This window comes from Miniopterus schreibersii (assembly GCF_964146895.1).
Source record: "Miniopterus schreibersii genome assembly, chromosome: 4".
Classification (NCBI taxonomy): Eukaryota; Metazoa; Chordata; class Mammalia; order Chiroptera; family Miniopteridae; genus Miniopterus; species Miniopterus schreibersii.
Genome location: NC_138105.1, coordinates 61751180 through 61763788, shown reverse-complemented (window position 1 = coordinate 61763788; position 12609 = coordinate 61751180). Strand labels below are relative to the sequence as shown.

At 38.6% G+C, this 12609-nt stretch overlaps 1 protein-coding gene across 6 annotated transcripts in view; it reads left to right on the top strand.

Annotated features, from left to right (window-relative positions):
- EXTL3 (exostosin like glycosyltransferase 3) overlaps positions 1 to 12609 on the top strand; it is a 97735-nt gene that overhangs the window by 69558 nt on the left and 15568 nt on the right. For all 6 annotated transcript variants that reach the window (XM_081135855.1, XM_081135853.1, XM_081135850.1 and 3 more), the window contains one exon: positions 9100 to 9227. In XM_081135855.1, coding sequence (XP_080991981.1) covers positions 9100 to 9227 — 128 coding nt within the window. The remainder of the gene's footprint in view (positions 1 to 9099; positions 9228 to 12609) is intronic.

Below are 12609 nucleotides of genomic sequence, written 5' to 3'. Positions count from 1 at the left end.
TAGTCACTTGTAGGTTCTTTCTCATTTTTATTTGTCATGGTTAGGATGTTGTATTTTACAGGAAAAATATAGCCAAATATGCAGGATAGGGCTTTGGTTCTGAGTATTTTGTTTACCCACCTTCTGATGTAAATTAGACAATTTAGAAGATTACCCATTTCTCTTAAATGTGAGGCCTTAGAGCAGGTCTTAAGCAAATGTCCAACTACTTATTCTGCAGCATAGGTACTTTCCAGAAAACAAAGTAGTAAAGAAGGGCAGAAGATCTGATGAGCCATTTGTTGCTAGAAACTTGCTTACGAAAATTAGTTTTTAGGACGAATTTGTCTGGAAGAGAAATGTTTGGGTTAGACCAGTTTTTAAAAAATATATTTCATCAGCTCAGCAGGTGTGGCTCAGTGGCTGAGCATCGACCTATGATCTAGGAGGTCGTGGTTTGATTCCCAGTCAGGGCACATGCCGGTGTTGCTGGCTCTATCCCCAATGGGGGCTGTGCAGGAGGCAGCTGATCGATGACTGTCATTATTGATGTTTCTACCTCTCCCTCTCCTTCTCTGAAATCAATAAAAATATATTTATAAAAATATATATATTTCATTGAGGAACTAATTCATGTGAAATATTTTCTAAGCAGCAGCGTGATATAATAGAAAAGTATGAATTTTGACGTGCTTTCTTTATAGACCTGAGATTAAATAGTCATTTTGTGATCTTTGATAAATTAATTACCTTCTTTGACTTTAAGATTAAAGAGGAATCAAAGATAATACAAGTAGAGAATCTAGAAAGATGCCCAATTATTGATTCCTACTTATTTATGCTGAAGGAGTATGGATGCTCTGCCTATATTATGGACAGCTTTGACTCACTTCGCTAATAAAGGCTTCTTGTGTCCTCTTTATAATTTCCCTTTGTGTCATAGCTGTTACTGCCTACTTCTGTACAAATCTTTGTTTTAAATTTTCTTTCTTACTACTGCTGCTACTTGCTTACTACTGCTAACCTTTATTGTATTTTATTTAATTGAATTTATAATCTGAGGCTATTCAAGACTGTGTAGGGTTCTAAAAAATTTTGATCCCAGAATTTATCTTGTATATCAAGAAAAGTGATATAAATGGAGAGATTTCTTTCTAGACTTCCACCCAAGTAAATTTTGCTTTTTTCCCCCTCAGTTACTAATTTTTGAATGTCATTGAAATAAAAAAAAACAACACACAAACTTGTTCTGTGAAAGGTAGATGCTGCTCAAACAGGACAATAAAGTAGCCTTTATTTTCCATTTTTCCTGAGTTTCCTTTGAATTCGATAGGGATGTAGAGAAGCTGATGCCACCCCTGTTAACAATGTCTGAAATTCGTCAGGGAACTTACCAGAACTAATCCTTTCTTTTAACTCTGGTGGGAAATAAGTAGCCCTCTTTGATTATTGGGCAGCTCATTGCAATAATACAATGCCTAGAGGGAAAATGCCAGAAACTTTCCAAAAAGAGAAAACAGTTTCAAGCTAGAGAATTTCACTCAATCCTCTAAATATTTTGTCTTTGCTTTGTATTAAAGAGAGACAGGTTTTTGGGTCAGCAGTTGAATTGTTGACCTCTTGGGAATAGAGCCAACACTACCCAGGTATCAGAGCTAAGAGAGACTGGCAACACTCTCCCTTGTGGAAAAGGGTGCTATTATGAGACATCTCAGAGTGTTTTTTCCACCTAGGATGCAGACATACCCTATCCATTACATTATAGTTAGCAGGTCTTCATAAAGTTAGCAGCCAGGTGGTTCCCAGGCAATCTCTCAGATTTCAGTCTTTCAGGGAAAATGATTTGAGATGAGCATATTGGCTGAATGAATCAACCCAGGAACCTGCATGCCATTTCAGAAAATCCTGGACAGTTTGTGCTTCTCTTATGCTCAGATTCCCATCTAAGCAATAGGGACAAATGCTAGGTATTTGTTGGCTAGAAATCTATTGAGCCCTAAGTATTTGAGTAGGGAGATTGCCTTAGGGGTACCTACTGGGATTTATATATTAAAATTCCTCATTCTTTACTATTATTTACATAACAAAGGGGAAACTATATCGAATCTGGTTTGGAGTAAATGTGATATTCACTGACATCATTCCTGGACACTCCTGCCCCAAATGCTTTAAGTAAAGAGAATTTCAGTTCAAATGGGATAGGACCTGGGCAAGGTGACAGGATTCCACAGAGAGAGATGGGGGTAGTATCACCTGTTGAAGTAGATCTCTCACCTGAATGATGTAGGGCTTCTGAGCAGAGGTGGTAATGGGTGACTGCTCTTTCTGTTTCTTGCCTGTTTTGTAAACAGTTGAATCAGGTTCCTTAGCTCCTGGAGTATAACAACAAAGAATATCTAATGGAAGTCAAATGGAGAGTAGTGTTGTGCCAAGGGATTTGAAGGCTAGTTTTGAAAAAAACCCATTAATAGCTGGGGGAACACCACTTTCATTCATCTTGAAGATGTTCCACTGTTTCCAGGCAGCCATTGTTTCTGACGATATGTCAATGGAGTTTCAAATTTTTGTTTTTCTATATGTAATGTATTGTTTTTCTCTGGTTACTTCCAAGATTGTTTTCCTTGTATTTGATGGTTAGCAATGTGAGTATGATGTGCCTTAGCATGGTTCTCTTTGATTGTTATTCTGATTGGGGTTCACTTGAATTTGTTCATTATGTTTCTCATCGTATTATGAGGAAATTTTATTTATTATTATTTAGATACTTTTTTTCTGCCCCATTCTTTCCCTATTCTCCTTTGGGAACTCCATTATATGTATAATAGACATTTTGATGTCCCACAGTTCTCAGTGGCTCTGTTCATTTCTTTAAAATATTTTTAGTTTTGATAATTTCTGTTAATCCATCATCAAGGGCACTGACTTTTGTGTCCACTTTAATCTAGTCAGTTAAGATAGTCCAGTCAGTTTTAAATGTAAGATACTATATTTTCCATTTCCCACATTTCCATATATGTGTGTGTGTGTGTGTGTGTGTGTGTGTATGTATATACTTTAATCCTCACCTAAGGATATCTTTTCCATTGCTTTTCAGAGAGAGTGGAAAGGAGAGGGAGGGAGGGAGAGAGAGGGAAAGAAACATCGATGTGAGAGAGGCACATTGATTGGTTACTTCCAGCACCCACCTTGACCAGGGCTTGGGATCGAGCCTCCAACTGAGGTATGTGCTCTTGGCTGGAATTGAACCCAGGATCCTTCATTCCACGGGCTGACGCTATAAACACTGAGCCAAATTGGCTAGGGAGCGCATTTCCATATTTTTTAAGTAATAGTTTCTGTTTTTCTGCTGAGATTTCCTTTTTTCTCCCCATTCTGAGTATACTTTACTTCATTGAGTATAAATAATGATAGCTACTTTAACATTTTTGCCTACTTTAACAACTGATTCCAACATATGAGTTTTTTGGGGATTTGTTCTTATTGATTTTCTTTTTTCTTGAGGACTGGGTCATGATTTTCTGGTTCAAATAACTTTATATTAACCCCTACACATTGTGAATGTTATATTGTGAAGACTTTGGATTTTGTTTTTTTTTTCCTCTGAAAAGTGTTGATATTTTAATTTTCGTAGGCAATTAATTTAGACTTTACCTGGTCTGCTTATGAACAGCACCAAGCATGCCTGGTTTTGGTGTGGACCAGAGACTGGGTAGTTTATACACAGTTGGCGTTCCTCTTGTCTGGCTCACTCCTTTCTGGAACCTACTTTCTTTCAGGGGCTGTGGTTGCCCCTAGCTCTTCCCTCTTATTCTTCAGGCTAGAAAGACTTGGGTGTCATATGTGAGTTTAAGTTGTGGTGACAACTCTGGCCTACTCTCAGGATAAAAGCAAGTGATTCTCCCCATGTTGGTAATTTCTTTCTAAATTTCAGCTCTCCTCTATAATTTGCCACCTCTGTTCACTGTCTAGTACCTTCAGGTTATTATTATTATTTTTTGGTATTTTTCCCCAGGGTTTTCCCCATCTGTAGGAGGATGGGGTCTGGTAGGAGCTTATTCAGCATTCCTGGAAGCAGAAACCTCCAAGTGATCTCTTGTTGGGGTCTGGTAGGAGCTTATTCAGCATTCCTGGAAGCAGAAACCTCCAAGTGATCTCTTGTTGGGGTCTGGTAGGAGCTTATTCAGCATTCCTGGAAGCAGAAACCTCCAAGTGATCTCTTGTTGAGTCTTAGTCTCATCCAAAATTTTGGTTTGAGTTATTACTTTATTCTGACCAGTTAACACATCTTTCCCACTCTGCTGGATATTCTGGAAAATAGTTATAAATACAGTGGCCTTGTTGAGCATTCTGTGGAAATGAAAACATCAAAATCTGTCCTCTTTGAGTTTTAAAACTTGGACTGTTACGGAAGGGGACATCTTTCGGTTATTAACAGTATAGTCTTGCTCATTCAAAACATTGCTCATCTTTACACTGTATGCTCATGTCTCAGTTTTGTGACAGCCAGTTCCTTGATTCTTAATTTTTATTTCTTTTCTCCATAAAGGGTACAGCTGATTTACACAGGGTTCCTGGGAAGGCCTCTTTGAAGAGGTGACATTTGAGCAGAAGCTTGAATGAAGTGAGAGAATGGGCCATGTAAATTCTGGAGGAACATACAGAGAATGGCAAGTGCAAGAAGCTTGTCATGTTCAAGACATGGCAAGAGTACCCAGTGTATCCAGGGTAGAGTGATTGAGGGGAGATTTTGAAAGAAGGTTGGAGAAAGCAGAGGCCAGCACATGTAGGAAGATATAGGCCATGGTAAGGAGTCTAGATTTTATTTCATGCGTGTTGGGGTACCATTGGAGGGTTTTAGTAATATGATATGTATGGGGCTATGGGAAAAAGAGCAGAAACAGTTCAAAGGCTATTGCAGTAGCCTAGGTGAGTGGTGTTGGCAACTTGGACCAGTGCAGTAGTGATAGATGGTAACTTCAGAGATAAGCATATCACACCACCTGGTAGACTCTAATGTCTTTGTGGAAGTAGTAAGGCCACAATGCACCATTTTTCCTCAAATGAAAACTATCTAGAGATATGAGATTATTTTTCATTGCCCTTTTCCCTCCCTTTCAGCCCTTAATATTAGAATTTAAAAAGGAGAGTTCTGTTGGGGGAACTTAATGTCATGCCAGAGTAGTGATTTTAATACTATTTCCCTAGTAGTATACTAAGGAAAAAAGAAGGAAGCCTGGAAGAGAAGCTGGTTATGTAGTAAACTTGGTGTCATTAATATTCAGGCTTGAGCCTCTGCCAATTGGGCTGTTAAAGGCTTTACTTCTGGCTAGACCTCAGCAAGAGTAGAGAATTCTAAAGGCTGATTTCTTAGAAAGTTGATATGCTTTATTTATTTATTATTTTTTAAATATTTTTATTGATTTCAGAGAGAGGAAGGGAGAGACACAGAGAAAGAGAAACATCAGTGATGAGAGATTCATTGATCAACTGCCAGGGATCAAGCCCACAACCCAGGCATGTGCCCTAACTGGGAATTGAACCACGATCTGGATCGTAGGTCCATGCACAACCACTGAGCAACACCAGCCGGGCCAAATATTTGTCTTTTGTCCTTCTGATTTTGGTCCCAGAATGGATAATGGGTGGTTTGCTGATCTTTTTCTAACTTTCAAGCACTATAGCTTTGAAGTAAAATTGTTTGAAGAAAGGTGCCCCCCCCCTTTGTATTTGCAGACTTTGTATGGTTAGAAATTTCTTTTCATTTATGGGGGAAAGGTGACTGTCCTTAAATAATGAGCTACATTTATTCTTGGAAGTTTGCTTTACTGTCTCCTGGTGGTTGACTCTAAATTAGGGTGTCTCAGCAGTGGCACCAGGGACCTTTTGGGCTGGATAATTCTTTGTTGTGGGGGGCTGTCCTGTGCTATGTAGGATTTAGCAGCATCCCTGGCCTCTGCTCAATAAATATAAGTAGCTCACTTCTCCCCTGCTGCAGTTGTGATAACTAAAAATATCCACAGACATTGTCACATGTCTCCTGGAGGGCAGAAATCACTTCTAGTTGAGAACCACTGCTCTAATTTTTTACAGCAGACTTATTGACCACAGTTATTTGTGAGTTAACCACAAGCAAGCTGCTGCAGTACTTGATGTTGTGTTTCTGTGAATCCTTAAGGCTTTTTTTTTTTGTTCTGATGGCTATTGCTTCACTTCCCTAATCCTGAAAGTTGCTGTCATCCCATCCAGAGAGTTGTGCCAGGGCAAGTAGAGGTAGTATGCGCACTGCACGTATTCCTGGGACCCATAGCAGTTGTTCTTAATGGACTTTAATAAGCTTGCTCAATAAATTGGATGTCAAATCTAGGCCAAAACTCATTTGGTATTAGAACTTTTGGTCTCTCTAAATCTTCTAAAGGACAAGTAGGTTCTCTTGACTTGATTTACATTGTAAATGAGAGAAAATTTTGGATACACTCTAGGTATCTCATCACGATCATTTTAGGTTTTTGTTATTTCTTGCTTTTAGATTAAGAATTAGGTTGTTGATAGGATTGTGAAGTTTGGTTGGCAAACAACTTCAGTTTTTGCATTCAACATATGGCTATGTTGATTTAGTAAGAGGTTGCATGCTTAAACGTTTGCACAGCTAGTAAGTGGTGGAATTGAAATTTGAACTCAAACTTTTCTGATTGACTCCAAAGCTAGGCTTTTAAAAGTCTCTGTACCAGTGCCTCTCAAAATTTGACATGCATAGGAGTCACCTGGGGATCTTGTTAAACTGTAGGTTTTGACTTCGTAGTTTTGGGGATAGGCCTGCAATTCTGCATTTTAACACAGTCCGAGGTGATGTCTGCCTTGCTGGTCTTTGAATTACACCTGAGTACTGAAACTGTGTGCTGTGTTCCTGGATTACTAATTTTGCTGTAGCTAATCCTCCTGGTGATTAACCCACAAAATCGGTAATGTATAGTGGCATAGTCAAGAATTGGATTTTTCAGTTATTTTGTCTTATATTTTAAGCTGTGTGTATTCACTGCTAGAGTTGAGGGAGCTTTGTTCACCTGAACCTGCAGAATTGTAGTTCTGTATTAAGCGAATAGTAGGCATGTTAGTAAAGTGAATAATCTGAGTGAGGGTAGTTTGGGAATGTTTGCATGAACAACTACCACAGTCCATTGATTCTAAGGTGGATGTTATTTTACATTTTAACATTCTGAACTCAGGTGTGTCTTAAGATTGATGGCGTTTTACCATTGCCGCAGTTGGCTTTTGGCCTCTGCTACTTCTGGCCACCTTCCCACTCTCTGGGGAATGGAGCCCAGCAGCTACTTCACTGTGTACTTGGCCGATACCCTCTCCTCTTTTCCCTGATCCAGGCTTCAGTGCCTTTGTTCTGTCACTGCTGTATCTGAGCCTGGGATTCTGGGCTACAAGCTCAGGGATTTTTATACTGGTCAAATGTGCTGTAGGGCAAGATGGATTTCTGTGTCTTATTGCTTAGCTCTGACATCTGTTCTATGTAGTAGCAAATCTATTACAGGTCCTGCCTTGTCTTGACTTGGGAGGAACTCCTCTGGGGCTGAGGCAGTATTAAAAAGCTCTTTAATAAACATATAAACTATTTTGTGTATTTTCTTATTTAGCAGCATTTTTCTTTTTTGATGATACACAAATTAATAATGCATTTGCCTCGGGACTTTAGTTTAACGAGATTTATAAATATAAGATTAGCAGAAAAAGACTGATTTGGAGTTAGAAGGTAGGACTTAGAGTCTTGCTCTGCCACTTGCTAGTTGTCCATGTATAAAGTGAGAGGTGGACTGGATGATCTCTGAGGTCCTTCTGCCTCTTAAGTAATTGGATTCTGAGTGTGCTGGAATGAATTAATTGAATTAATTGAAGTACAAGGACTTTGTGTTAAGAACATAGAAGTGATTAATTTTGACAAGGGGAGGGTAGTGGCAGGAAACCTCTAGCTGGGTATCCGGGGAGAGAATAATTTTGGTAGAAAAATAGGAGAAAGAATATTTTAAGCTGAAGAAACAATACTCATGAGGTCATGGAAATACTTTTGAAATCATTTATAAACTTTTAGACCCTGAATATAATTACATTCGTCGTGCTAGGTAGAGGTTATCCTCAGTACAAGTGAAACATTCTGTTGAGAGTAAGATTACCCACCCTGGCTTTCTAAAAAGATCACTCCTCCAGAAGCTCTCTGTTTCTGGTTTTTGAGAATAATATGATGGTTTCTCACTAGTTGGATTAATTAGATATAGATACTATAAAAATAAAATGAGCTGTCAAAGACAGAGAATGGTTATGCTTGTTTATTTGTATATTAGGGGGCAAGGTGAATAACAGCTACTACCTACACTGTCATAAACTGTGCTTATCTGACATAGGGCTTAAATACAGTTTTAAAGTGGTTCTGTTTGGCACTCATCTTTGTTTGATGAAGAAAATACTGCTTTGCACATATGGGTCACTTCGGATACAGATTCTTTGAATTGGGATTTGCTGTGGACACAAAAACTGTTAGTTTTACTGAGTTTAGGTACACCTTGAGAGAAAGCTTTTGTATGTGTAGTCAGTGCTGCAGGTAGAAATTGCAAAGGTGAAGTAATTAACCTCAATAGTATAGGCAGTCCTTTGTTTTTTAAAATAAATTTAAAAAAGCCTTAAAATTACTCAGAAATGACATAGACTCAACAGATTTCTGAGTTGGTTTTGAAATTTATGAGCAACCCGGGGCGGGTGGATTCCAGAGTAGGGAATCATAATTTCAGTTCGGCTGTGCCACCTTGTGTTCTCTTGGGAAAGTTATTTTTTATTTTGTTAGACTGTGTGTATCACATGTGTAAAATACTCCTCAGCTTTAGCTTGTTTCACAAGGAAATTAGTTAGCAAATAAGGCTTAAAATGTGAAATCCTCATCCGCTACTTAATTATAAGACAGTTTTTATTCCTGAAAGTCAGGTGCTAGATTATACAAGTGGTAGGTAACCAGGCAAGATTACTCAGTAAATTTAGCCCAGTCTCCTTTGTCCTAAAGGCGATTTTGGTTTTGCATTCTGTAATGCAGCACTGATCATTAGTGTTTTTCCTTCCTTTTTACAGGTGGTCCGTACTGAGAAGAACAGTTTGAATAATCGGTTCTTGCCCTGGAATGAAATTGAGACAGAGGCCATCTTGTCTATTGATGATGATGCTCACCTCCGCCATGATGAGATCATGTTTGGGTTTCGGTGAGGAGCTGATTTTCAATCAAGAAACACTTTAATTTGCAAGTGACAAAACCCAAGTCAACCTGAATCAGGCAGCCAAATGAATTTCTTGGCTGATAGTAACTGGCCGAGAAATCCTTAGAGGTAGTAAGGGCTGATTTAAGACGAGCTGGATCCAGGGTCTTAGGTGATGTTGGAGAACTCCATTTCTCTTTATCTCTAGGTTCTGCTTTCCTCTGTGTTGCCTTTGCTCCCATATAAGCTCTTCCCCTGAGGCCAGGGAGAAGGAATTCTTTGATTGGCTAGACCAGGGTTGCCTTCCTGCCCTTGGAGTAGATCATCTTCTAACTGAAAACCACATCGACTGAGAATGGAGGCAAAGGGTAGTTCCCTAAAGGAAATGTGAGGCAGGCAGAAACATGTTGCTGTGTATTGGGGCAATAGAACAGTGCCAGAATCCTGGGGCCTGAAAGATTTGAGCAATGATGGGGTTGGATGCAAGGATCCAGGAGGAAAGATAGGGGGAGGAAGAGGTGGTTATGATGAATGACATTTGTTGAACCTATACTGTGTGCCAGAGACTGAGCACTTTGATATATCTCATTAATCATTCTAAAACTTGATGTAAGTTGTAGTTGTCTCCATTTTACGCAGTAGTAAATTGAGACCCAAGAGAAAACTGTGAAACTAGAAAGTAACTAACAGAGCTGGAATTCTAACACAGGTTTGTCTCACTCAAGAACTTCCACTCAACCACTAAACTATACCTTTAAAAAAAAATTTAGTTTGAGCTTAAATATTCATTACATTCTCTTACATGTAATGTTGAGGGATCATTACATGTAAGAGAATGGAGTAGGTCAGGCTACTCAAAGGTGTCATGGGCTGGTATGCTGGCCCATGGACAGTTTATTGCCTGTCCACAGTAAGGTAAGTTCTAAAATTGAGGGTAAGCACTTAAAAACTTTTAAAGCAAGTTGACAGAGTGACATCCAGGTGTTTGATCATTTATCTTGCAATTCACTTTTGGTAAAATTTATTGCATGTAATTCATACATTATGTAATTCACTCATTTGAATATACCATTTAAGCTCACCATCATTGATGTTTCTATCTCCCTACCTCCCTCTCTCTGAAATCAATAAAAACATATTTAATAAATAAATATACCACTCAGTGGTTTTCAGTACATGTACAAAGTTGTGTAACCGTAACCATAGTCTAGTTTATTTATTTATTTACTTATTTATTTTAAATATATCTTTATATTGACTTCAGAGGGAGGGAGCGAGAGAGATAGAAGCATCAGTGATGAGAGAGAGTCATTGATCGACTGCCTCCTGCACACCGCCCACAGGGAATTGAACCTGCAACCTGGGCATGTGCCCTGACTGGGAATCAAACCTCGATCTCCTGGATCCTAGGTTGATGCTCAACCTCTGAGCCACGCCTGGCTGGGCAACCATAGTCTATTTTAGAAATCTTCATTACCACCACAAGAAACTCTGTCCTTAGCATTTCCCTCCAACTCCTCTAAGCCCTAGGCAACCATTCATCTGTTGTGAACATTTCATATAAATGGTACCATAAAATAAGTTCCCTTTTGTAACTGGTTTCTTTCACTTAACATAGTGTTTTCAGGGTTCATTCATCTTGTAGCATGTGCCAGTACTTCATTCATTTTGTATGGATAGACACAGTTTAACCATTTATCCGTTGATAGACATTTGGGTCATTTCTGCTTCTTGGCTATTGTGAATAATGCTTCTATGACTTCATGTACAAATTTTGTATGAACACTTTCTTTCTCTTGGACATATACTTAGGAATGGAATTGCTGGATCTCATGGTAACTCTTTAACATTTTGAGGAACTGCTAGACTGCACCATTTTATGTTGCCATCAGTAGTGTATAAGGATTGTAGTTTCTCTACATTCTTGTCAATACTTATTTTCTGTTTGTTATTTATAGTTACCCTACTGGGTTGTGAAGTGGTATTTCAGTATAGTTTTGATTTGCATTTCCCTAGTGACTAATGATGAACATTTTTTCATGTGCTTAGTGAGCATTTGTATATCTTTGGAGAAATGTCTGTTCAGACCCTTTGCCCATTGTTATTTGGGTTTTCTTTGTACTACCGAGTTGTAAGAGTTCTTTATATGTTCTAGATACAAGTCCCTTATCTGAGGTGAGATTTACAAATATTTTCTCTCATCCTCTGGGTTGTCTTTTCACTTTCTTGATGGCACAGAAATTTCATTTTTATGAAGTACAGCTTATTTTCTTTGGTTGTTTGTGTTTTTGGTGTTATATTTAAGAAACCATGCAATTCACTTTTATTGAATTTACGAAAGTGTTAATCCACAATAAATCGGGAAAATTACTTCACCACAGATAGTTTGAGAAGCACTGGAGTAGATTTCCTTTGAGACCTTGTTCAAATTAAGTATGGATCCAAGATGGAGAACTCTTCTTTGTGCCTGTATTGCTTACACTAAAAACCTGACCTACCTAGCTTGCAGGCTTCCTTTGGTTTCCATTAATAAGTACAGATATTCAGATGAAAGGAGCAGCAGCTTTATTGCTGTATTTGTCTCAGATCCAGTTATAAACAATTACTTGACACATTTCCGAGAAAGTAGAACATCTTTTCTTTCTCTCCTCCACCCAACTTTCACATTTCCTTTGACCTCCTCCTACTATATTATTGAGGCAAGAGTCTGTTGTTAGCTATAATAAAAATCCCATTGAACTGGATGGAGTGTGTTCCTTTGTACCATGATCATAAATAGCCAGCTCTCTCTCTGTTTTTGTGAAACAAGGAAAGCCATGTGATGATTCCAGAAATGGTCTTTGCCAATACAATTGTCGTCATTGATGGTAGTGGTGTATTTCTGATAGAGTGTAGTGCAGTTTTGAGCATGTTTGGGAGCTATGAACAGTGTCGTGGGATGTTAGGAGAATTGCCAATCACCTCTAGATCCCAAGAATGATTTAGATAAGGGATCTTGCTTTGATGAGTTTATTAAGATAGCTGGCAGCATCAGTTATTTTATGTGGCTTTTTTTGTTTTTTTTTTTTTTTAAATTAAAAGAGAGAGAAAGAGAAAGAAACATTGATTTGTTGTTCCACTTACTCATTGGTGATTCTTGTATGTGCCCTGGCTGGGGATCGAACCTGCAAACTTGGTGTATTGGATGATGCTTTAACCAACCGAACTACCCGGCCAGGGAGACCTTTGAACTTTTCCATTCGTCAGCAGATTTCCAAGTGGTGAGAGAATAATGGGAAGCCTTTTAATGTCTCTCTTAACTATCATTGGAAATTTAAGATTTAGCCCTGGTTATAGAACTGGTAGATTATCTCTGGCTCTACATTCTAACCTTTTATCACCCCGACTC